The 22,675-nt window shown below is 51.3% G+C and overlaps 10 protein-coding genes across 10 annotated transcripts; 4 read left to right on the top strand and 6 right to left on the bottom strand.

Moving 5' to 3' along the window:
* Positions 1–537: 537 nt before the first annotated feature.
* Positions 538–1,809, top strand: AUEXF2481DRAFT_2770 (uncharacterized protein; the record flags this gene model as incomplete). The annotated part of the gene is made up of 1 exon (XM_013490699.1): positions 538–1,809. The coding sequence occupies one exon, from the start codon at positions 538–540 to the stop codon at positions 1,807–1,809; it is 1,272 nt and encodes a 423-aa protein (XP_013346153.1).
* Positions 1,810–2,588: 779 nt separating this feature from the next.
* AUEXF2481DRAFT_2769 (uncharacterized protein) lies at positions 2,589–4,480 on the bottom strand (the record flags this gene model as incomplete). Its single annotated transcript, XM_013490698.1, has 7 exons — positions 2,589–3,026; positions 3,079–3,347; positions 3,398–3,651; positions 3,702–3,823; positions 3,870–4,031; positions 4,084–4,338; positions 4,397–4,480. The coding sequence occupies 7 exons, from the start codon at positions 4,478–4,480 to the stop codon at positions 2,589–2,591; spliced, it is 1,584 nt and encodes a 527-aa protein (XP_013346152.1).
* An 873-nt stretch (positions 4,481–5,353) lies between these two features.
* On the top strand, positions 5,354–7,228 carry AUEXF2481DRAFT_63179 (uncharacterized protein; the record flags this gene model as incomplete). The annotated part of the gene is made up of 5 exons (XM_013490961.1): positions 5,354–5,512; positions 5,557–6,632; positions 6,684–6,718; positions 6,777–7,008; positions 7,054–7,228. 5 exons carry the CDS (start codon positions 5,354–5,356, stop codon positions 7,226–7,228), a joined length of 1,677 nt encoding a protein of 558 aa, XP_013346415.1.
* Positions 7,229–7,300: 72 nt separating this feature from the next.
* Positions 7,301–8,921, bottom strand: AUEXF2481DRAFT_27197 (uncharacterized protein; the record flags this gene model as incomplete). Its single annotated transcript, XM_013490803.1, has 2 exons — positions 7,301–8,593; positions 8,649–8,921. The coding sequence occupies 2 exons, from the start codon at positions 8,919–8,921 to the stop codon at positions 7,301–7,303; spliced, it is 1,566 nt and encodes a 521-aa protein (XP_013346257.1).
* A 312-nt stretch (positions 8,922–9,233) lies between these two features.
* On the top strand, positions 9,234–11,209 carry AUEXF2481DRAFT_27196 (uncharacterized protein; the record flags this gene model as incomplete). Its single annotated transcript, XM_013490802.1, has 2 exons — positions 9,234–9,608; positions 9,665–11,209. 2 exons carry the CDS (start codon positions 9,234–9,236, stop codon positions 11,207–11,209), a joined length of 1,920 nt encoding a protein of 639 aa, XP_013346256.1.
* Positions 11,210–12,179: 970 nt separating this feature from the next.
* On the top strand, positions 12,180–12,737 carry AUEXF2481DRAFT_27195 (uncharacterized protein; the record flags this gene model as incomplete). Its single annotated transcript, XM_013490801.1, has 1 exon — positions 12,180–12,737. The coding sequence occupies one exon, from the start codon at positions 12,180–12,182 to the stop codon at positions 12,735–12,737; it is 558 nt and encodes a 185-aa protein (XP_013346255.1).
* Positions 12,738–14,134: 1,397 nt separating this feature from the next.
* Positions 14,135–15,382, bottom strand: AUEXF2481DRAFT_2765 (uncharacterized protein; the record flags this gene model as incomplete). The annotated part of the gene is made up of 1 exon (XM_013490697.1): positions 14,135–15,382. One exon carries the CDS (start codon positions 15,380–15,382, stop codon positions 14,135–14,137), a length of 1,248 nt encoding a protein of 415 aa, XP_013346151.1.
* A 519-nt stretch (positions 15,383–15,901) lies between these two features.
* AUEXF2481DRAFT_2764 (uncharacterized protein) lies at positions 15,902–17,976 on the bottom strand (the record flags this gene model as incomplete). Its single annotated transcript, XM_013490696.1, has 2 exons — positions 15,902–17,848; positions 17,911–17,976. The coding sequence occupies 2 exons, from the start codon at positions 17,974–17,976 to the stop codon at positions 15,902–15,904; spliced, it is 2,013 nt and encodes a 670-aa protein (XP_013346150.1).
* Positions 17,977–19,562: 1,586 nt separating this feature from the next.
* Positions 19,563–20,210, bottom strand: AUEXF2481DRAFT_27192 (uncharacterized protein; the record flags this gene model as incomplete). The annotated part of the gene is made up of 1 exon (XM_013490800.1): positions 19,563–20,210. The coding sequence occupies one exon, from the start codon at positions 20,208–20,210 to the stop codon at positions 19,563–19,565; it is 648 nt and encodes a 215-aa protein (XP_013346254.1).
* A 493-nt stretch (positions 20,211–20,703) lies between these two features.
* On the bottom strand, positions 20,704–21,837 carry AUEXF2481DRAFT_27191 (uncharacterized protein; the record flags this gene model as incomplete). The annotated part of the gene is made up of 1 exon (XM_013490799.1): positions 20,704–21,837. The coding sequence occupies one exon, from the start codon at positions 21,835–21,837 to the stop codon at positions 20,704–20,706; it is 1,134 nt and encodes a 377-aa protein (XP_013346253.1).
* Positions 21,838–22,675: the final 838 nt, after the last annotated feature.

Genomic DNA, 22,675 nt, shown 5'->3' with positions numbered 1-22,675 from the left:
CATCATCGTTCATCAATTTCCTTATAGGTCAAGACAGTTGTGAAAGCAGCAAATCAGAGATGACGAATTAGTCCGAGGTAAGTTACAGAAGGTATAAAAGCGCCACAATGCGGAGGGTGGCGGGGGTCTCGCTGGGGAAGCTTAACGGTTAAGCTTCTTGTCTCTCCTTGTTAGTGTAGATCCCCTTGATCCTACCTCCACAAACCGAGGCATGGCAGCGCATGGCCAGCAGACAATTGTAACGGCCATGAAATGATTGGATATCGCAGATGATGTGCATACCGAAAGGCTGTTTGCTCAGGCTGGGGATTGCAGATCAGTAAGGCAAACCTCCTCTTTTGCACATGATCGGCATCAAACCTTCCTGACGATGTCAGTGCAAGCCAGAGATCCATGGTATCTCCGCAATTTAGCAGTGGCAAGCCTAAAAGCTCTTGTACTTGAGCAGAGTACCGAACAGATATATAGGGAGCATCGAAGCCGCGACATAAATCCTTCTTCTCATCAAGTCAATCTTCTATCATCACTATCACAATCATGAAGAACATCGCCATTGCCTCCCTCTTTGTTGCTTCGGCTTCAGCCTTCCCTTGGGTCGTCAACCAGCCTGGTGTTGACAGCTCCGCTCTTGGAGCATCACACAAGGTCAGACGTCAGCAATCTGGCGGCAACCAGAAGGGTGGCCCTGCTACCTGCCCTTTCAATGCCAACCACCAGGGCGCTGCACCATACAACCCGAAGTACCCATACAACGGTGCTAAGAACGGAGCTCCTGGCAAGGGTATCGGTGGTTACCAGGTGCCTGCTGATGGTGACACTGCTCACCAGTATGTTGCCCCCGGACCCAACGATATCCGTGGACCCTGCCCTGGTCTGAACGCTGCTGCCAACCACAACTTCCTCTCTCACGATGGTATTACTACCTTCACCGAGCTTGTCGACGCTCAGCAGAACCTCTACAACGTCGGCTACGACTTGGCTAACCTGCTTGCCGCTCTGGGTCTTACCTTGACTGACGGTGATCTTGTTACCGAGAAGCTGTCCATTGGTTGTGATGCTACCACCCGCACCTCGTTCTCGCCTGTCCTCACAGGATCTGAGCCTGGTCTTGATGGCCACAACAAGTTCGAGGCCGACTCGTCCCTCACCAGAAACGACTACTTCCTTGCCGACGGAGACAACTACTCCTTCAACGGTACTCTCTTCGGCATGATGCAGGACACTTGCCAGGGCAACTTCAACCGCGAGAACCTCTCCAAGTACCGCCTGCAGCGCTACACCCAGTCCCGCGAGGAGAACCCCAACTTCTTCTTCGGTCCTCTGACCCTTCTCCTGTACGGAGCCTCCTCGTTCCTGTACACTCTCATGCCCAACGGTAACCACAACTACGCTCCCGACCTCGAGACCATCTCTTCCTTCTTCGGTGCTCAGCAGAAGTCCGACGGAACCTGGGAGTTCAACGGCGGTGAACGCATTCCCGACAAGTGGACCAACCGTGTCACCCCTTACTCCAACTCCGACGTCACTTCTGAGATTCTCGCTCAGTACCTTGAGAACCCCGTGCTCTTCGGTGGCAACACTGCTGATGGCACTTTCGATGCTATCAACTTTGGCGCCATCAAGGATGGCAAGCTCGAGGTTGGTGTCAGCGGCACCAACACTGCTTGTCTCCTTTACCAGCTTGTTACTGGTCCCGTCCCCTCGTACCTCAACGGCATCGTAACCCCTACTGTTGACGCACTCAACTTCATCTCCAGCAAGGTTGCTCCTCAGTTCAAGAACCTTGGCTGCCCTCTTGCCCTTACCTAAGCGGGTATGATGAGCAATCTGATCAAGACGAATTTGATCACACATTGAAAGAGATATGATGTATGGAAATAGGAAAGAAGGAAAAAGAGACTGGAGCTCTTACTATTTAGTCCTCAGAGTGCACTTAATGCACATGTTTACAACGATAATGAATACCTGAATTTACCCTTTCTATCGATCGCCTCTAGTTCATATCGTGCCTTGTACAATATCATCCTTACTCATACTCTCAACAAACGAAAGTCATCTCAAGCATAACTTTACACATGAGCAAAAAAAGACTTGGTGGAATAGAATATATGTTATTGGGAGTTGTCATACCAATTTCTGCCACGGTCGACAATTCAGTGCTGTGAATGCCCGTCCATACTCACAATCTAGTCACCACTTTCTCTCTATTGCTATCATGAGATACGTTGCAAATCTGTAATGCTTGTAATCCTTGCACCTATTGATAGTCGTCGAACCTTCTTCTCTCCCTGGCCAACTTTCTTGCTGGACAGTATATGTGCGTCTATACAGTCTAGTAGTCGTCTCCTGCCAGCACGAGATGCAGCAAAGGTGTGGTTGCTTTGTATGCTTGAGCCTAAATCACTGTGACTTCGGAAGATTGGAGAAAAAATGTGAACGGAGGCGTGCATTCGTGATCTGATTGACAAAGTAGACATTGCGAGACTCGTGTAACATGAGACTATTTTGGGAGATAGTGAATCTAATATCCTCTCGCCTATCATTGACGAATGCCTTATCATGTGGAGAGCTCAAAAAATTCTGACAGATCATCCAACGACAGCAGCAGACTCCGAAGCAGCCTTGGGGTCACGCCAAACCACCTCTTCAGTAGAAACTTCAATTCCTCCCTTTTCCTTCTTCTCAGCGGCCGCAAGAGCAGCAGCTCCAACACACTTGTATCCTTTGAACTTTCGCGCAGGTAGCCCAGCCTCGAACATCTCGCTGATTTCCTCGAGAGTTCGGTCCTTGATCTCAGGGAGAAAGAAGTAGATGAAAACGGCAGCAACCATGCAAGATGGGAACCAGATGTAGCCGTAGCGAGGACCCCAGTTGAGAGCACTGGGATTGATGAAGTAGGGAGCGGTGAAAGTGGCCAACCAGGCACCGATGAAGCCAACGGATGCTGCGAGGCCGAAGGTGTAGGAGCGTAGTCGCTGTGATGGGATTTCGCCTCCTGACAGCCAAGCATAGGTGGCGATGAGACCCTGTATAGTGTGTCAGTACATCCCGTTCTCCTGGTCGCATCAGACGACTCACGTTGTAACTGAACATGTAAAGTACGCTCAGTGCCACGATCACTTTTGATGCAGCCGGACTACCAGGCTTCGTTGTGTAGACCACAGCAATGATGAGTTGCAAGAAGCCACACAAGAGAAGACCGGTGATCAGGAAGAGGCGACGGCGACCGAAGCGGGTGATGATACATGTGTTGAGGATGATGGCGATGACTCCCACGCTTGTGAGAATGCACGAATTTTCGAATGAGTCGCCGACCCCAGCCATCTCGAAGAAGTAGGTTCCGTATGCTAGGACAAGGTCAGCATGATGCTGTGTATGTGAGCTTTGTCGGACACACCAATGATGAACATGGCGCCAGAAGCAGCTTGCGTGTTGATGGCGGCTACTGAGAGGATTGTTCGCCTGCGATCGATAGGGTCTCTGAACATATCCCAGACGCTGACCTCAGATCTCAAGACTTTCTCTTGGTCGATGCCAGCTTGAATGGCGGATAACTCTTCATCAACACGGTCTGGATGGGGACGAAGCCATGCGAGTGCTTTGCGAGCCTGCTCGGGCTTTTCATGCTCAAGCAGCCAACGAGGTGATTCTCTAGAATGTTGTTAGTGTGCTGGCGTCGTTACAACAGACTGGTCACCTACGGGATGAAGATCAAGCCAATGACAATGACAACGGGGACGACATAGATTAGGCCGAGCGGGATGAGGTAAGCGCTCCTGCCATTTCTTTTGGCAGTGAAATTGTCAACGATCGTACCAATGAGCTACACACATTAGCAAGATCGACAGCATTTTAGGGTCGCAACTTACTGTTCCAATGCTGGTGAAGAACTGGAAGGAGGCAAGAGCCAAGCCTCGGTATCTGGCAGGCGTGACTTCCTGGATGTAAAGTTGGGAGAAAGTCATCAGGAGGCCGTTGCCCAACCCTAAGATGAAACGCCCGGCGTAGAGCGCACCGATGTGCGTAGTGGCCTATGACAATCATCAATTGCTGTTCAAGATGATAAAGTTTTCCTGAACTCACCATCATGATGATATTTCCAACTGACAATAAGGCGCATGCAGCCCAAAGACAACTCTTACGGCCAACTGTCCTCGCGATCAGACCCGCACAACCAGATGCGATCACAGCTCCCAAAACCATAAGCGAAGAGATAAGTTGCTGTCTTGTCGGAGACAGATTCCAACCCAATGGAAGGTTGGGATCTTCATAGCCATATATCTTGAGGAATCCGACCATAGCCTGGATACCACCGATCAAGCCATAGTCAATTCCATACTAGACGCAGAATCATCAATCAGTAGCTCGGCTCGAAGCTGGACTCGGTGACAAGTACCTGGAATGGCGACATGGACACGATGATGACAGCTACCATACATTTCCAATTGGCCAAAAGACTGTCTTCTTTGTGGTCTGTCATAATATGAGATGTATCACACGATCAGGAAGGTGTTTATTGAGGAGAAGCAGAACGGCGCTTGTTTGATGGGCATGAGTCCGGGGTAAAGACGAAGGTGGAATCAGAGCTCTCAAATATGCAAACAAAAGGAGCGTAGTCGTGCCCAAGGCAAGTGATGTCCAATAGATTTGCCGACAGATACCACATGTGGGCTAGAGAATACTGGTCGGACCACAGGAGTGTATGGTCCTGGTACACTAAACAGCTCAATCTAGCCCGCCGAGGCGACAGAGTAGTCTGTTTCTCGCTGCATATCAACGTCTTGCAGGGTGAGAACGCATAGGCTGTATAGCCGACTACGAATGGCGTTGTCGTGTTGACCTGAGGTACAAGGTCACTTTACGGAGTACGGCGTCCAGACGATCGATTCGATGATTGAATGTCCTATCATTGGTCAATAGACATGAAATGATCTGCGTCGTGTCTATGGTCAATAGACATAAACTTGATCATGCTTGTCGTGCCCCACAATTTGGCTCCTTCCACCTCCACATCACCCCGCACTTTCGCTGCATATCAATCCAGGTTTCCACGCACTGCCGAGAGTCATGGTCTTTCTCTGTGCTTGACCCCTATGCATCTTGCGCATTATGAGACTCGAGTGGGGCCTACCGACCACCAGCGCGGCAATTGATGCTCCAGGCAAAGTGCGGAGAGCGTATTGTGCATCCTAGAGATCTCCTCTTTCGGCCAAAAGACTGAGGGGTGCATGAGGAGGATCCAAGGATACCATTGTCCCCAGTGGGGCTTGGAGTCTGTCGTCGTGTTTTTAGTTCCGTACATGCGTCCTGACAAGCACATCTCCAAGGTGTCTGAATTCCTCAGGACAGCAAAATGTCAGCGAATCACTTAGTCGAGAGCCTTGACTCAAAGAGGCTGGAGGGTTCAATCTTGACTCTTGACTTAAGTCTCTTATTCATTGGTCTGTTGTGTCTCGGTCTGGTGACGTTGCTTGCCGATTATGCGTATATGCTGTACATACACAGGAAACTGGTCAGTTTCAATACCTTTGGCAACTGACGAAGCTGACAACTAAGCCACCTGGTCCCATACCACTACCGTTGATCGGCAATACTCATCTTCTTCCGGAGAACAAACCATGGATCTACTTCGAGGCGCTGGCAAAGCAATATGACAGTCCGGTCATTACTTTCTGGATCGGTCGCAATCCAACAATCTGGATCAATGATGCATGGGCAGCCTCAGAGCTTCTTGACAAGAAAGCTGCTCTCTACGCATCAAGACCGCGAATGCTAGTCTTCTCGGAGCTAAGCGGTGTGGGTCAATACAACCTCGTCAACATGTACTACGGCGACCGCTGGCGAGTGCATCGCAAATTGACCCATCAAGGTGTCGGTCTGCAGCAGGTGCGCAAGTATCGTGGCTTCCAGAACAATGAGAGCCAGGTAATGGCGTTTAATATTCTGCATGATCCAGAGCGCTTTGTGACCCACATGGAGCGATACGCCACTTCGGTTGTTTCGATCATCGGTTTTGGGAGACGAGTCGCTAGTATATCAGATCCGCTCATAACGCAGGTGCTTGCGATCATGCAGCGAGCAGCAGAACTCAACGTTCCTGGTAAAAGCTTCCCTATGATCATGGAAACCTTCCCGTGGCTAGCAAAGTTTCCGAAAAGGATCGCCCCTTGGTTGAAGCCATTTGGAAAAGGGGGCCGTGGAAGCGCGTTCTACTACGCCCTTGCCGATGAGGCCAACAAGACTTCACAGCAAGAGCCTTGCTACGTCAAACAGCTGTTCAGAGAGGCTCCCAAGTACAATCTCATCCCAACAGAGATTGCCTCACTCACTGGAAATCTCTTCGGCGCAGGCAGTGACACATCTAGTTCTACCCTTGTAACGTTTGCATTGGCATGCTGCGCCTTTCCCGAAACACTTCCTGCTGCTTGGGAAGAACTTGACCGCGTAGTTGGTTCCCATCGCAGCCCGAGCTGGGAGGATGAGCCACACTTGCCATACGTCAAGGCTTTTGTGAAGGAGGTCTTTCGATGGAGGTCGGTGGCCATCATCGGCGGACAGCCTCATTCCCCAACAAAGGACGACTATTGGAAAGGATATCTGATTCCTAAAAATTCATGGGTTCAGGGCAACACGTAAGTTCTGTTCGCCGCGCGTTGGGTTCAGGACTAATACCTACCTAACAGTTGGGCAATCCATCACAATGAACGAGAGTTCCCAGGTAGGATGATCGATCATGAGGTAAACCTGGCTCATACGACCTGACTGACATCTTGCAGAACCGGATAGATTCAACCCCAATCGCTTTTTGTGCGACAGCTCGGATTCCCGGCCTTTTCCAAACGACAAAGGATACATGACTTTTGGTTGGGGTAGAAGAGTGTGTAGTGGACAAGGCCTCGCCGAACAGGGAACATTCATCAGCATTGCTCGACTCCTCTGGGCGTTCCGCATCGAGAAGGCCAGAAACAAGGATGGGCAAGAGGTCCCTGTCGACATATTTGCATACACGTAAGTAGACTCAATAAGCTACTGTAGCCGAACTGACGTGCGTAGTAATGGGCTGAATATGCGCCCTGAGCCTTTCAGTTGCTCGATCGTACCTCGGTCAGAGCCGATTAGAGATACCATTGTGGCAGAAGGCAAGGAAGCGCTACTCGAGCTGTCAGTCTACGATGGAGAGACGAAGTATACACTGAGCCAGTTCTACGAAAAACCTAACGTGGGGTAGTGGTTTTCGAGGACAAGTTGTTGTTGGCAGGAGAGTAGAGTGGCTGGCATTTTCCAGTATTGAGTCGGTGAATCAACCGTCGAGGATCTTCAGCATCTCCTGTACTGAATGGCATTTTTCTCGTTCCTTGCCCTTGGCTTGCCCTCTTCTCTTCTCTTCCTTGTCGATCTTCATCCAGTCTTCCCAATTGATGCTTCGAATGCCACGTTTCTCAGCTTCTTTCTTGACTTCATTCCAGCCTGCTTTCGGGTCATTGTCGTTGCCGATAAAGGTGACACCATCTGCCCAGTCTTTTGCGACAATGTCAGCGCTGGTGAAAGCGTCTTGCATGGTACTGGCAATAACACCAGTAGGACCGCGCTTCACCCAGCCTGCAGCATACATTCCGGGGACATGTCCCGCGCCGAGTGCGCCAGGTCCACGATCTGGACTCAGTACTCTACCATAGACGTCATTTGGGATGATGCCCATCTTGCGGTCAAATGTGATGCCAAGCTCTTCGAAGCCTTCTATAGGCTCTGACAGATAGCCAACCGAACGGAAGACGAGATTTGTTTTGAGCACTTCGCTTACCCCCGCCTCCTTCTTTTTGACTCGCATGCTCTTCAAAGCGTCTGAATCGCTCAAGGGAACGGAAGACGGATCTTGAATAAACTCCATTTCGTCAACGCGGACGCCACTAAGAGTGCCAGGGCTGTGAGAGCTTTCCTCGAAAGCCACGGGACTGCGCATGTAGTGCAATTCCCAATGCCGTTTTGCTTCTTCCACCGCGGTAGGAGAGCCTTTTTCGATGACCTGAGCGATACGCATGAGGGGACGAGGCAACTTCTTGGGCTCTTGAGGGAGCAGGGAGCGGTCGGGAGTGTGGAAGGCGACACCAGGAAGTTGCATCAACTCGCGGACTTCCTTGATAGTGTAGGGAGCCTGCAGCGGACCTCTTCTTCCGACAACTCTGACTCTGCGTATCTTACTCTTGGAGAGGGTCTCCAACGCAGCTTCGGTCATGTCTGTGTGCCTAAGCCTATCGAGCGGTGAGAGGAGGACTCTCGCGACATCCAGGGCGACATTTCCCTGGCCAATGACTACAGCCTCGTCACTGCTATCGAGGGTAGGAGAGAGATGTGCATATTCCGGCAGACCGTTGTACCAGCCAACAAAGGCACGAGCAGAGAGAACACCAGTCAAGTCCTCACCTGCAATACCTAACTTGCGATCTTGCGAGGCGCCATAAGAGAAGAGGAGGGCGTTGTAATGGGGAGCAATGGCGGACAGAGGTAGAGCGGACGGAGCGGAACCGACGGTCGTGTTGCCAATGAAGGTGAAGGAAGGATGTGATGCCACTTCGACGAACTTGTCTATACAATTCTAGAAAGGCTGGTTAGCAGACTTGGCAGGACACGAGAGAGCACGACGAGATTACCTTTACTTCAGGATGGTCTGGAGCAACACCGAAACGGACCAGACCATAAGGAGACGGCAGGGCCTCGTACATGTCGACGCGAGCATTCGGCATCTTCTGCAGCATACGGTAGGCAGCATAGAAGCCTGCCGGCCCCGATCCGATCACGGCGCATCGAAAGGGCCGCTCACTGTCCGCTGTCGAATAGACGCGTCCAGCATTGCGCCTCCCCTGCGAAATGAGACTTCCTCGAAGCTTCCTGTTGCAAATCTGGCGTAACAGTAAACTTGACATGACTGTGGCAGGAACGACTTTGCCGCGTCTCCCAGCCACTCAAGATTCTGGCAGGCTTTTGGCGGCTCCCCACACGTCATGCTGGCGGCACGACGATCCGGAAGACGACCCGAAGCCCGTATCGCCTTATCTCAGCGTCCCCGCAGCAACCATGTGTTTGGCTGCCAGAGTACACAGACGGATATATGGCCACTATCTGGCCGTTTCATTCCTCGTTCCTCCCCTTGTGAAATCTTGACGTGCTTTTTTCCTTCTCTTCGCAGACGCTTGAGTTTCGAATTGTCAGGCAGCAGGCCTAGCACTCTTTCGACCATGGTTGGCATTACTCCACCATACCTGTTCACGCCTGTCAACCAGCAGGACAGGAATCCGTGCTACAACTTCGACCCAAAGGCCGTTACGCGTGCCAGCTACTACTCCATCGCCTCATCAACGTCCACACCAAAGCCGAAACAGGAGGGCCCACTGATCGACTTCAACAGACATCCTGACAGCTACATGATCGTTCCTTCCGCTCGTCCTCATGTCCCACCCATACACCCAAACACAAAGCGGAGGATCAACACGGCAAGATGGTTACAATTCACCCTCCGCGCTCTCCAGCTCCTAGGAGCCCTAGGAGCTCTTATTTGCGTTATTATCATCAGAGGCGTCAATGATGTTCAAGGCTGGATTCTCAGAATTCCCGTAAGCATACTCCCGGCCCTCTTGGATCATTGTGCATACTGACGCAACGATGCTAGCCCGCTGTAGATGCAGTGGTCTGTGTCTACTCGCTCTACAGTCTCCGTCGTCCGGCAAAGAGGCGTCCTGCAACCTCATCGGCTAGCTATAATGCCTTCTCCTTCTTTGTCGACATTGCTCTCTTGCCTTTCTACGTCTTCATCGCCTTCTTCTCGGCTGCCAATTGGACCATGGCTCCTGGTGAGGAAGGACGCTGGACATCCTTCTTCCACTCGTCTGACCAGGATGGCAAAGTGCTAGAGTCTGCCTTCTTGATCGGCAGTGTGACAGGTGCTTTGCACTTGTTCAGTATTCCCATCGACATGTATCTGTTCTCTAGATTCCGGAAAATTGCCCAGTATCCACCAGACATGAATCCGTTGGAAGACAACCTGACCAGCAGGGTCAACCGTAAGCACATGTACAAGAGCAGCGATGCGTCGGCAGCCATGTCAGAGCAGAGATTGGCCATGCTGAGTGGCAGTTCGATCAGCTTGAGCAGTCCTACCCGTGTCTCGGCCAACAGAGATTCGCTTGTTCCCGAGGCCAACCTCCGACCCATGTCGTTCTATCAGTCGCGCACCAATCTGGATCCTAGCTACTCTGGCCACACCAGAGACTCCGCCCGTCGCTCCAGGTTCGAATATCAACAGCCATCCTCGGCTCATGTCTCACAAACCAGCATGCATCGTACTTCACAATCTCATGATCGTGAACGCTCTCGCTCTCGTTCCTCTCGACCCCAGTCCTTCCAGCGCTACGCGAATCAGAGAGACTCTACTCATGACCCAATGCCAACTCGTCCTCTGTCATTCATCACCGCCTCGGAGGATCTGAGTCGCAACGGCACTCCTCCTTCTGCTCACGCTACTTCCATCGCCGATAAGGCTCAGCCTGCTTTGCTCAACGACAATTGGTTTGTCTTGGCTGACGATGATGCCGACTTATCATCTCCTCGCCGGACTCCTGTACCTGAGCTCATGTCCGACCGTGACTCCAGCCCCGAAGCCCGTGAGCCGAATGTTTCCCAGCTTCGATTCGCCAGTGAAGAGTACAAGGAACTCCTGCCTCAACCCTTGCGCATGCACCCTCCTACCCCTCCCAAGCATTCCTTCGATGGTGCTGATTTCCATTTCGATGAGATGCCGAATGGGACTCTCGAACTTGACGATTACTCTTTACGCCAGACTCCTAGCAACACAAGCATTGGCCGTGCCTTGAGCCCCCCTGCACCCGAGCCTAATGCCATATCTGCCAAGTCGTCATTCTATTCCCAAGGCCCTGACGAGACCAGCCGCTCTAGCACGCCAAAGATCAAGCACTACGGTAACCTGACGCCTACAATCAACAACGTACGCGGTGACATGGTTAAGGAGCAGACTGTACCAAGGGGTCAAGGTCGTGTCGTCAGCAGGTCTGGCGTGGACGTTGCTGATGCGAGCGTCATGTACCTTTCATCGGATGACCCATACGGCACCCGTGCTCGTAACGTATCTGGCAAGATTGCCGAGGAAGGTCTTGGTGGAAATTGGGCTAGAAAGAGACATGTCAGTGGACAGGCATAGTTGCTTGCTCTGGAAGCAAGTCAAGGGTGACATTACTGCCAGAGCAGAATATAGAACAAAGGCAAAAGGGCGTTCTGGAGGCACGATTATGATGGGTCTGCAACACGATTAAACGGTTAGGATGTTCTACGAGACACGATTTCGGTACAAAGGTGTCCATAATACAAAAACGACAGACATCGGGTTATGCAGTCAAACGATTACAGTTCATGATACCTTTAAGGCGACGAGATTTTGACTCAAGCCGTCTCGTATCTACATCATGTCCAGAATTACTTGCGAGACGACAAAAACCGCGCGACATTGACTCACAGATCCATTATCGACACCGCGGACTTCACTCGGAAATGCCAAGACCTAACATCCCGTAAGACCATAATATACACCACTTATCCACCCACAAGCTAGCAGCTTTCTCTTACACTTATAGACATTCTTCTTTTGCCTGCGCATATCCTCCCCTAAACTCCACGCAGTATACGGGTACATTTCTAATTCTCAAATTGTGAATCTAAGGGTGGTTAACGCACCCTTTAACTCCAATTCTACTTTCAACTCCAACGACGATAATTTCCACCCCTTCCCGCGCCTACCCCTTGAACTTCGCGAAGAGACATGGCGCCTCTGCTTGCCACATAGGGTGTACGAAATGGACGAACCTATAGCAAGATTTGTCTAGGAGGTCGAGTACGATGACGATTGTCCCTGTTGGCTCTGGAACACCGGTCGAGGCAATGTTCGCCCGCCGTTAATTACGCAAGTCTGCCATGAGTCACGCAGAGTCGCGTTTGCTAGAGAAACATGGGTCTCAAGGCTCGATTGGCGCCGCGGCGCGCGGACTTTTGGAACTCCGTGTGAAGCTGATTGGGAGACCGGCAAAGTCGAAGACCGCGCTTTCTGGCAGGACACTTCCTGCGACACCGTACATCTGAACTGGACCGCATTCTATGACATAGACTATGGTCCTAGTATGCCTGGTCACCCTTTGACTTCTTTGGCCAAGGAAGCGAAGCGTCTAAATAGATCAGCATCTTTCATGCTGAGCGAAATGACTGTGGATATAGGGGAGTGGGAGCCCTATGACGAACCTATACCTCAGTGGTTTGAAGATGTACCCTTGGATGAAGACAAACCGGAAGACCTAGCGGCGCTGAAGCTACTGCCAGGATGGCTGGTAGTTGTAAGAGTGGTCATTATACACCTCGACCTTAGACGAGCTGCTGGCAGCGGTCTGTTTGGGCTGTTAGGAGATGAACGCTTACAAGTGGTGGACGCCACTCTGCTGTTGGCCGAGCAGTTGTATGCACTGGCCGAGCATTGTGAACATGGAGCTTCTGCCGTCACCTGTGCTCAGGACTTCACTCGAATGTCTGCAGACGACATGGACGCTATGGTAAAGAGTGTAGCGTTCAAAAGTTTCCACGACTCCGAGATAGGCAAGCGTCTGCGGCCAGCAATCATGTTCAGGCTGTGCACACAGATGTGTAATCACGTGAACATGCCGAAACAGGAGGAGCAAAATGTCTAGACTAGACATGATGGGAGAAGATGGAGCCCAGGCTACACAGTGCAAGATACACAAAATGTGCGTGATACCATCATCTATAAATAAGCCGACTGGATGCACAGGCTGGCCACTTCGATGGCGAGACATCTAGGCCCATGATTTCTCCATAAGTACGCAATTGTTGTCCGAGCCGTTCACTCCAATTGGGCTCGATATGTCTTTCTCGTGCGTAAGTATGTCTTGCGGAATCTCACTACATTGAAGTCCAGAACCAATCTCGAGACGACACCTTGAGGTTGTGGTCATGGTCGTGGACGCAAAGTCTATTGTGGCTTCTCTCCCCAACGTGCGCATCACAGCACAAAACAGGGCCAAACACAATTGAGTGGGTAATCAGATACGGTATTGCTGGCCGGACGAACACATACGGCCACAGTCAGCTGAAAACTGGGCATCCCGTCCGCTCTGCCATACATAAGCAGTTGAACGGCAGATTAGTACTACGGTGGGTGACCACGTGGGAATCCCTGCTGCTGTATGTTTTGCATCTGTTTTACTTGTCTCGCTTTCCACACGTCCGTCTTTACGTCAAGAGAAAGTCGTTTGGTCGAATCGGTCACATTGGCCATATTCAGTAGACACGGGGCAATTGAAGGCCCACTGTCTAAATATCGGACACTTGATTTTCTGCCCATACGTTATACTGCGAACATCTTCCGTAATTCGAATACAACCATAAGATAGCTTTTTGTAGCGAGGATATCTCGATTCAGGTAGCTTCGTATCTATGATTTTTTTTATCTTTATCGCCACTGATTGTCTCTTGTCAACAAGACCACCGAGCAATTGCCAACAGTACCTCCAGTAACTACACCCGCCAGCGACGGATCACTCATCAGCTTCTTCGGCCCCAGATCAATGTCCTTGACCGCAAAGACCTTTGTCGTTACTCTTCCCAGAGCGTCCGTGATAGCACAAGCGACGGGGAAACAAACGTAATCCGCCGTCTGGAAGTCAGGAAGTCAGGAAAGTAAAACGTATCTCCTGTTGACGGATTATTGTCGTAATCAAAGGGCGCCAACATTATCTGACAAGCATTACTCGGCACGCCACCGATACCAAACATGCGAATCCTGGATATGCCATATAAATCCATCGAGTCCGGGAAGAAGAAGAATGCACGGTCAGAGTCATGAACGACCGATGGCCATTGTGGCTCATACCTTGTTCCTGCTGAATTGGAAGACGTCCATAACAGCTTCTCTAGAATGCCAATCTTCATCATCATTGTCCAAGTCGCATCACGGTATGATTTTCACTTATTACCGCATTGAGACTGTGCCCTCATGCCGACAAAGCCTATATGCAGAGCCGAAAGATGACTGGAGGCTGGCTATTTGACTTCCAGGCACCAGTCTCTACTGGTACAGTATGCGATAAACCTCTTCAGCGATGGCAAGACTACTAGTCAATCCTGGCGACTCTATGCCTAGAAGGTTGATGAACCCTTCATAGCCCTCTTCCCTCTTGATGTAAAAGTCTTGGAAGCCTTTGCCAGCACCCACAGCGCCCATCTTGCCTAGCTTTGGCCGGATACCTGCATAATCCAGCGCCACGGCCGACTCGTCGATTCCAGGTAGGTATTTCTTGATATCTGCAAGGGCGGCTTGAAAGCGGGACGGGTCGGAGGTAGGAGTGAGGTCGTTGGGACTGTCGACCCATTCTACATCCGGACCAAAGCGGACGCGGCCACCCATGTCAAGGGTTAGATGTGTACCTAGACCACCTTGTCCTGGTACTGGAGCCGGATAGACCAGTACACTAGGCTTGGGACTTGAGGTCGCGTAGCTAAAGTAGTTACCCTTGGCGTAGAAAGGCTTCACATGGCGGTCCTCCGGAAGAATCATGTTATTGATGTCGCAAGCATATAATCCTGCAGAATTGACCAGCACCTCCGCAGTAATAGGTTCTGTCTCTGCATTGGTATCCTGGGGATCTTCGGTGTAGATCTTCCAATCTGGCGATGTAGCGCTAGGAGCCTCTATTCTCGTGACTTTGGCACCCAGAGCTGTGTCACCGCCGGCATCCTCGAACGAGCCATGCAGAAATGTCATGTAAGCATGGCTGTCGAGGATACCAGTGGTGGGTGACTCCAGAACTGCTGTTTCGGCTCGAACGTCAGGCTCCCTCCGTGTTGCTTCTTCTTTGCTCACAAAACGCGTCGGCACGCCAATGCTCTTTGCAAACGCATGAACTTTCTCCACTGCTTCTGCTTGTACGGTATCCTGCGCAACAACCCATTTCCCGCAATTATTGTGCGGAATCTCGTGTTTCTTGCACAACTCATACAGCATGTTCTTGCCTTGAACACATAGCTTTGTCTTTAGCGAATCGTGACCGTAGTATATACCTGCGTGAATAACTTCGCTATTACGACTGCTGGTCTCGGTACCAACAGCGCCATGTTGTTCAATCAGCACGGTGGAAGATGTGGAAGGGCTGTGTTGTTGCAATCGTCTTGCGATGGCTAGGCCCACGGCTCCTCCACCTATCACTGCATGGGTGAAATCTGCATGGACTGGGGTAGTGCTGCTGAAAGTCCGAAGTCGTGAGGGATGTTGAAGAATGATTCGTAGTGCGTTCTGTTGGCGTAGGAAAGAAGCCATGATGATAAGCTTTTTTCTGGGGGGTTTCTGATCGTTCTTGCCTTGGGCTCACGCGGTGACGATGTCCTCAATTCTTTTCGCACTGTTGAGGTTGACTCTAAAAACAAACGTTGGAGATCACTCCTGTATTGTTTGCTGCACGGCTCCCAGGCAAGAATTTGGTATTGCCGTTGTCGGATAATGGCAGAAGTGGTTGGCAGATGAGACGTATTCATCAGCCACACCACGAGCCACAGAGCAGCTTCCGAAGATGATATGATGTCATCATGATCATTCAATTCATGACGTTTATGACGCCTCACATTGAAATCGAGCTCTGGATCTGGTTAAGGTCCAGGACAGAACTGGACTATGTATTGGATAAAGATACCAGGGTGAATATGCCTATTCACTCTATAGACTGACCACGACTATTATATAGTATGCCGTTTGACCCTCAATGCACCCAGATCCATAAGTTGACCACGCCAGAACGCCAGAAAGGTTGTCTCAAAGTTTTCCAGTACCACCGAATCATCCTCAAGAGGGAACCCCTTCGTACTCCCAACCACCTTCGGTGCGCTTGCGGCGTCGTCTGGTGTTTTGTCTGTTCGCAGCACACTTGACAAATAACGTCAGTATAGCTAGAAGAAACACGATAACGCCTGCAACGGTGGGTATCACAATGCTTTTCTGATCACTGTCGAGATCGGATCGGTAGGGACATGTCTGGTCTACACCGCTAACCCAACAATCTCTGGTGTCAATATCGTTGATGTTGAGCCAGAACACAGGCTGATCGTCAAAATCGGATTGACGAGAAATCCAGTCTCGGACAGCGGCAACCATGTAGCGGTTCTCCAGTGCGGTACGAGGAACAGCAAAGCTGATGTCCTCACCACATGCCTGATCTCCCTGGTAATATCTAGCCTTGGAGTCGCTCACACTGAAAGTGTAGGGCGAATCGTTGCGACGGCAGACGAAATGGTTCTCGTCGGTGCAGTCGACCACTTCCCAGAGACCATCGTTGGATGCATTAGTGACTGCACAATGTCTGCTACCTGTCGCTTCCGATGCATCGCTATCACTGGGCTCATCGTCAGCCCAGCCCCAGAGCGAATCACGTATAAACTCCCGATATAGTGTAGCATTGTCTCTTGCCAAGGTGCCTATTAGTGGCTTGTTCAATACAGGTGAGATGCCACACGATGATAGATTGGCTGCTGCGTAGCTCGTGGTGTTGAGAGATGTGGTGTTGGGTAAACTGCTGGACACTGCCCATGAAGAATTCGCATTCGACAACGTGTAGTTTCTGGATTGATACAAGCAGCCCTCTGTGACTCCACCGTCAGCAGATAAGGTTGTGTCAATCGTGTTGGAAACATAGCCAGTGGGAAATATCGTATCGGCATCTACGCCAAAGTCGTACTGCTGCATTTGGGAATCGACGCTCCCGATATTGGCAACAAGTCGGAGAGCACGTTGCAACATAATGACGCTCTCACTCGGCCAACCGTCTAATGTGTATAGTCCCGAGCCGTCGCTTAGAGGCATCGTGTTGATATACTCCGATGCCGGTGGATTATTGATGGCGCCTGAGAACCACGAGTCGTTAAGGTTAGCTCTCTCGGTCCGAAGAGCAAATGGTGTATATAGATATGGAGAGAGGGTCGAATTAATAAGATCGCTAAGGTAGTTTCCGAGAGTGGGCAATCTTTCAGGATCAGGCGAACTCGAGATATTCGTCGGATCATCGAAAGGTGCTGCCAATCGCACGTTGAGCTCAAGATATTTGAAAGTTGCGTTGAGATCGTTCTCAGTGAAGCTGAAGTAGTCTGCCAGCACTTCAGTCAGAGTGGTGAGCCCTATGCTTTCAGTACACGAATAGCCTCCAATTTGATGTCGTCCTGTCTCTGACGGCCGTGCGGCTGCGGTAGACTGAGATGTTACTGTCATGCTCACTTCGCTAACTCGGGCAGGTGACCCATCTGCAACTACAGTGGCTAACGATGCTGAGTCGGTACTGAGTGCAGTCATTAGCTCGGAAGAATCCTCGGGAGTTTGTCGGGCGAGGATTCCTGTTCTTCGATGCACATCTTCTTCCGCATTGATCAGGGAACTGTGGAGAGGCTCCCGTACCAGACGCTCGGCCGTAGCTCCAGAAAATCTAGCCACTGTCAAGGTTGCCGATGGGCTCGTGGACGAGGAAGACGTAGAAAGACTGCTGGGAAAGGCTCCAGTTCGGATTGGCGAGGTGGAGTTGCCTTCATTGCTAAGTTCAACAGGACACAAACTCCATGTCTGACGGCTCTGATCCCAATACAAGTCGACGATTAACCGGTGAAACCCAATTGAAAGGAGGTTCGACAAACATTGCTGCGCAGCAGCATCTTCGTATACGCGGTCCGAGAAACACACCGGGGTCAGGGCGACTCCTGGTGCTGTGACATAGTTGATAGGGATTCTGCTGGACAAGTCCCTTTGCGACTACAAAATATGCGAAGTAAGCCACATGTGCACTATGGTGATCCGGTCGAACTTGTTCTTACTAGTAGCGCGGTATAGAGGGTGTCGGAAGCCTCGGTCGAGGGATCCGGATTGTAGCTCGAAGCCATGGCGCGCAGCGCTTAGACTGGCAAGTGGAGTGTCACGATATTCATGCGATAGGCACAGGTTCTTCCAGGAATTTCTCCCACTCCGACGCAGTGCACTGATTGCCAGCTGCGATCGTCGTTGATGACAGGACTCATGGCACGTGGTGGCTGGTCGGTGGAGCGTCGAGTGCCGGGAAAAGCCGCCAATCAGAAGCGTCATGCGCTACGCCTCGTTCCCGTAAAAGGGAGGAGCGACTCGTGATGCTTGGCTGGAATTGGAAAAGTGCAAGCACCAGCAGATCACTGTTCCTCTTCTGTATGGCAGACGCATATTGGTCCGTGGACAGACACCCTTTAGGAATCCCAGTCTACAAAGTGTCATATAGTGCATGGGAACTGCGTATCACGCGTTCACGTCGCTTCATGTTCCCTTGCTAAGGGCAACTTACCCTGCCGGCAGCACACTATCGGGGCTTCCTTCCCTGGCCCCCTTTGGAGCAATGGCTACCAATCCAGCCCTGGAATCAGGAGATACTTGCACTGGCGCGTGAACTTGGAGGTACGGTAGTCCAAAAAGGATCTGCAGGTCTTTTGGCGCGGGAATCGCATAGGGTGAATTGCCCAAACTGGGAACAAAGCGTGGAGTAGAAGCCACGCTTGTCAAAACGCGAGAACAGACCTTCGCACGGCTACAGACGAAATCTTGTCTCCTATTCCCACGCAATCAGATCAGCGCCTGCCGTACCTTTCGTGTTAGATGCTGCCGAAGCGCATTGATCGTGGAGTCTGATGTTGCCGGCGCTGGAGAACCGTTGAGGTCGGGAGTAGTCCGTGGCATGGCATGAACAGACCGACATCCGAAGCGAAACTGATAGAATGTAGGCAGGTCCCGCAGGACTCCTGCCCCTGTCGACTTGTCGGGTACCTATGCGAGTTTCTTCGCTTACCACTTGGGTCCGAAGACAAGTCTATTTGGCGCTGGTCGCGACTATGGCACTATGCGAGCGACCATATTTGTCAATCGATAAGCCAGGTGCGTCTGCTACCAGAAATTGGAGAAGTTGGGTTACCCCAATGTCTCTCATCTGAACCTCGTGCAAGCCACGTGGAAAATCTCTGTAAATGCTACCATGCAGCATGAGTCGAATGGCTATAAGCGCTCGCTATTTGATGCAAAGTTCGATGCCGACGATAGATATCTCAGCCTCTGTGGCATTTTTCATCGCTTCCAACGGTTTGTATCAAAAGCATATCGCAGGCTTTGTGGCTATACCATGCCACCAGAGAGATCGCGGTGTTTCAAAGTCTTGATTTTGGACAAACACTCTTTTCCACTTGGCGCCCCTCCGGAATATCCTCTGACGCTGTCCAACTCTGACCCAGTGCGAGGAGAGTAACTTTAGCCTGCGAATCTTGATAGAAAGTAAACGGTCGGTCCGCGGCACGAATATGAAGGGTGTAGAAAGAGTTACGAAAGATGAAATCACATGTACATGTGGGTACGCTGAGTTTTGCTGATGTGGGTTTTGGAGAGTACACACCTTGTCCGAGAACACTTACGAGACAGGATGAGATGCGATCAGAATGAGTTTGATCATCTGACGTAACTAGTCAGACGCTCTGTCGCGACTGTTGAGATGTGAATGAGCACCGCTTACGCGCACAAGACGGGGATGCATATCGCGAAGATAGCGTTCCAGACCAATGTAAGGCGCGTGAGAGACCTGGGAAGGGCCGGCTAGGGTTTTTAGGATTCTGGGCAAGCATAGCGCATAGGGTGGATATTGCCCGTACTTTGTTCTTTCGCATGGAGACATAACCCCCTGGAGGATGCGGCGGCGGGAAGCACGGCTGGCGATCGACTCTTGTACACGTACAGCGGAGATATTCTCTGCATCATCGTTACGTGCTGGAGCGTTGAATTCACGGTGGTCAATCTTGCAAGGTGGAACCGTCAGGTGAGCTGGATCTCTCCTGTTGCCAAAGTCGTTGAACTGTTTCCGCTCCCGACGTGGATTGCGTGCGTTGCTGTTATGGTCGTTTCTGCTGTTATTTCGTTTCTGATGAGGATGGTAAACGTCTTTGGCAGTTGTGCTGTGCCTGTAACGACCAAACGTGTCCGTACATAACGGTGCAACGAAAGTGAGTAAGATTAATGTAATTAGAGCACGAACGGTCTGGTCAAACAAACAAAGGAACTGCACATCGAGGTGAACACAAACACGAAGAGAGAAGGAGTCGAGAGAGAAGACCATCTTTGCACACAGTATAAGAAACAAGCAAGACTATGAGACAAGAAGGCTCTGGGAACTCGTGTCAGAGTAGGTAGCAGGCATATCTGTGTTGAAGAGCTATAGTCAAGCGGTTTCATGTCTTGGAACAAAGTGCATCGTGTGCGTTTCCATCTTCTGCGGAGGTAGTTTGCCAGTGGACGGCAACGATGAAGAGGATATACCGCTCGCAGAACGGTGATTAGCAGTGATGGTGGGGTTGAGGCTCTTTATTGGAGCGAGTCGAAGACGAGGGAAAGTTGTAAAGGTTCAAATAAATGTTTGATGATAAGGAATGATCATTAACCTTGACAGTGGTTCTTAAACAAAAACTAATTGGGTATACACAAATCTCCATCCACCGATGCCAGCACCATGCATGACCGCAAACGCCATAAAATGTAACAGACAGCAAGCCCAAGACGCCTCATTCCTCATTATGTACATGTAGTGCAGATTCTGTCGTCGGTAAGGGGTTCTAGTTGGCAACAATAGCGGACAATCTCATCTTCTCCTTGGGGCTCTCCTTGCCTTCACCGCCATCTTGGGCAAGTTCGGGGTCGATAGAGTGGTGTTGGGGAGCAACGCCAGCCATGTGAGGCATGTGAGAGAAGTGGTGCTGAGGAGCCATCTGCTGGTAGACATGGGGAAGAGGTGCTTGGTGGGGGTATTGCATCTGAGGGTACTCCTGAGTCTGGCGGTACATCATGGCAGCTTGAGGGTTGAAGGACTCCTGGAGCATCTGAGGACGCTTGGTGCCGTCTTCGGAGCGAGACATCTGCATAGGAATCTGGTAGCCTTCTTGGCCGGGGACGACAAGGCGCTGCTGCATGTATGCGCTTGAAGGGCGACGGTCGACATAGCGGGGGTCTTGTTGGCTGAGAGGAGGGAGCTCGACAGGTGATGTGCCGTGGGGAGAGCGTTGCGAGTATGAAGAAGCGTCTGAAACTAGGGAAGGTGCGCCGTCTGCCGAAACATGAGAGTAAGCACCAGGTGAAGGCAAAGGACTCTCGAAAGGAGACGCACGAAGAGTGCGACCGAACTGAGGAACACCCAGGGTCTGAGGATAGTGGCCATGCTGCTGCTGCGAGGCCATGTGTGCCTGCTGCTGGTAGATGGCAGGCAGCTGGTTCTGGTCGAAGTATTGAGGTCTTTGCATGGCAGAGTTGAAGTACATGGCCTGCTCGGGCAGGTGCTGCTGGGCCATTTGGCCGGGCTGGCCTACCATCTGCTGCTGAGTGTGCTGTTGCTGCTGGCGGGCTTCCATCTCGGCGCGGCGTTGCGCGTTGCGTCTGCGGCGGTTCATGCCACCATTCCACCAGTTCTTGACAGCGTTGTCGCTGCGACCGCGAAGGCGGCGAGCGATCTCGGCCCAGCGCTTGCCCATCTCGGCAACCATCTGCTCAATCAACTCACCCTCCTCGGGAGTGATGGGGTCATGGTTGAGATTGGGCTTCAGGTTCTGGTGGTATCTCTCGCGGCACTGCTTGGGAGAGCGAGTGCCCATCATGCTTGAGATGCGGACCCAGTTGTGGGCGCCCTGAGAATGGACAAGGCTCATGAGGATGTGATCCTCCTGCTGGGACCAAGGACCTCTCTTGTGTGCAGGCATTCTGAAAGATGCAAGAGACTGAAAAGAATGTAGAAGTGGGGACTGCAAAGTCTGTTAGATATGCTTCGCGTTCAAGAGGTGGTATGAGGTAGTATGCGACCACGTCTTTGCAACGTGGAAACAGGGCTGCTATGATGCTTACCTAGAGTCAAGCTTGAGGCTTTGGAAGGAATGTGATGATGGAGTTGTGTCTGAGAATGGGGGAGTAAGACAACGGGGAGGGACAACGAGGTCGTTATAAAGTCGATGCAAGACCAGTTGGGATGTTGGATGGCTGTTGATGTTGCGACGAGGTCGTTGTATTTGTATCAAGCACAATGTTTAACGGTTCAGGAGCACTTCCGAATCGGTCAAAACGATGGGCCTAAAGGGACAGCGGGGCAGGTGCGTCAACTCCTGGTGATAGTGGAAGAGGGGCAAGATTCGGGTCTGGCTGATGTCGATAGTTCTCACAAAGACGAGTTGGCGGCCGTTGCAGAAAAGCAGGAGACGGGCGGTTATAACGGTTGCAAGCCAGGTCCTGAAGAGGGAGAGAGATGTCAAAAGAAGGGGATCTAGGGCTCAATTGTACTTGGCTTCTTCCCGCTAACGTCAGAGTCGAACTTTATCCAGATCGCTGGGTGATGCGCGATGTGCAGCAGGGATGGTGAGCGTGGTACGGGCAGAGGCTTGCACCAAGCACGACGGCGCCGGCGCAGGCCCCTTGCTTTCGAGCTCGCTCGTTCCCTCGACCAAGAAAATTCACCTCAGGCCCTTGGCTCTTTTGCTGCGCGGGCTACTGCAGGTCATCGGACACCGTTGAAAGGATCTTCACGCTTTTGACTCTCTGCTCGCCCCT

Source organism: Aureobasidium subglaciale, assembly GCF_000721755.1.
Source record: "Aureobasidium subglaciale EXF-2481 unplaced genomic scaffold scaffold_4, whole genome shotgun sequence".
Taxonomy (NCBI): Eukaryota; Fungi; Ascomycota; class Dothideomycetes; order Dothideales; family Saccotheciaceae; genus Aureobasidium; species Aureobasidium subglaciale.
Note: the sequence above shows the minus strand (reverse complement) of the source record. Positions and strands in the feature narration are given on the sequence as shown.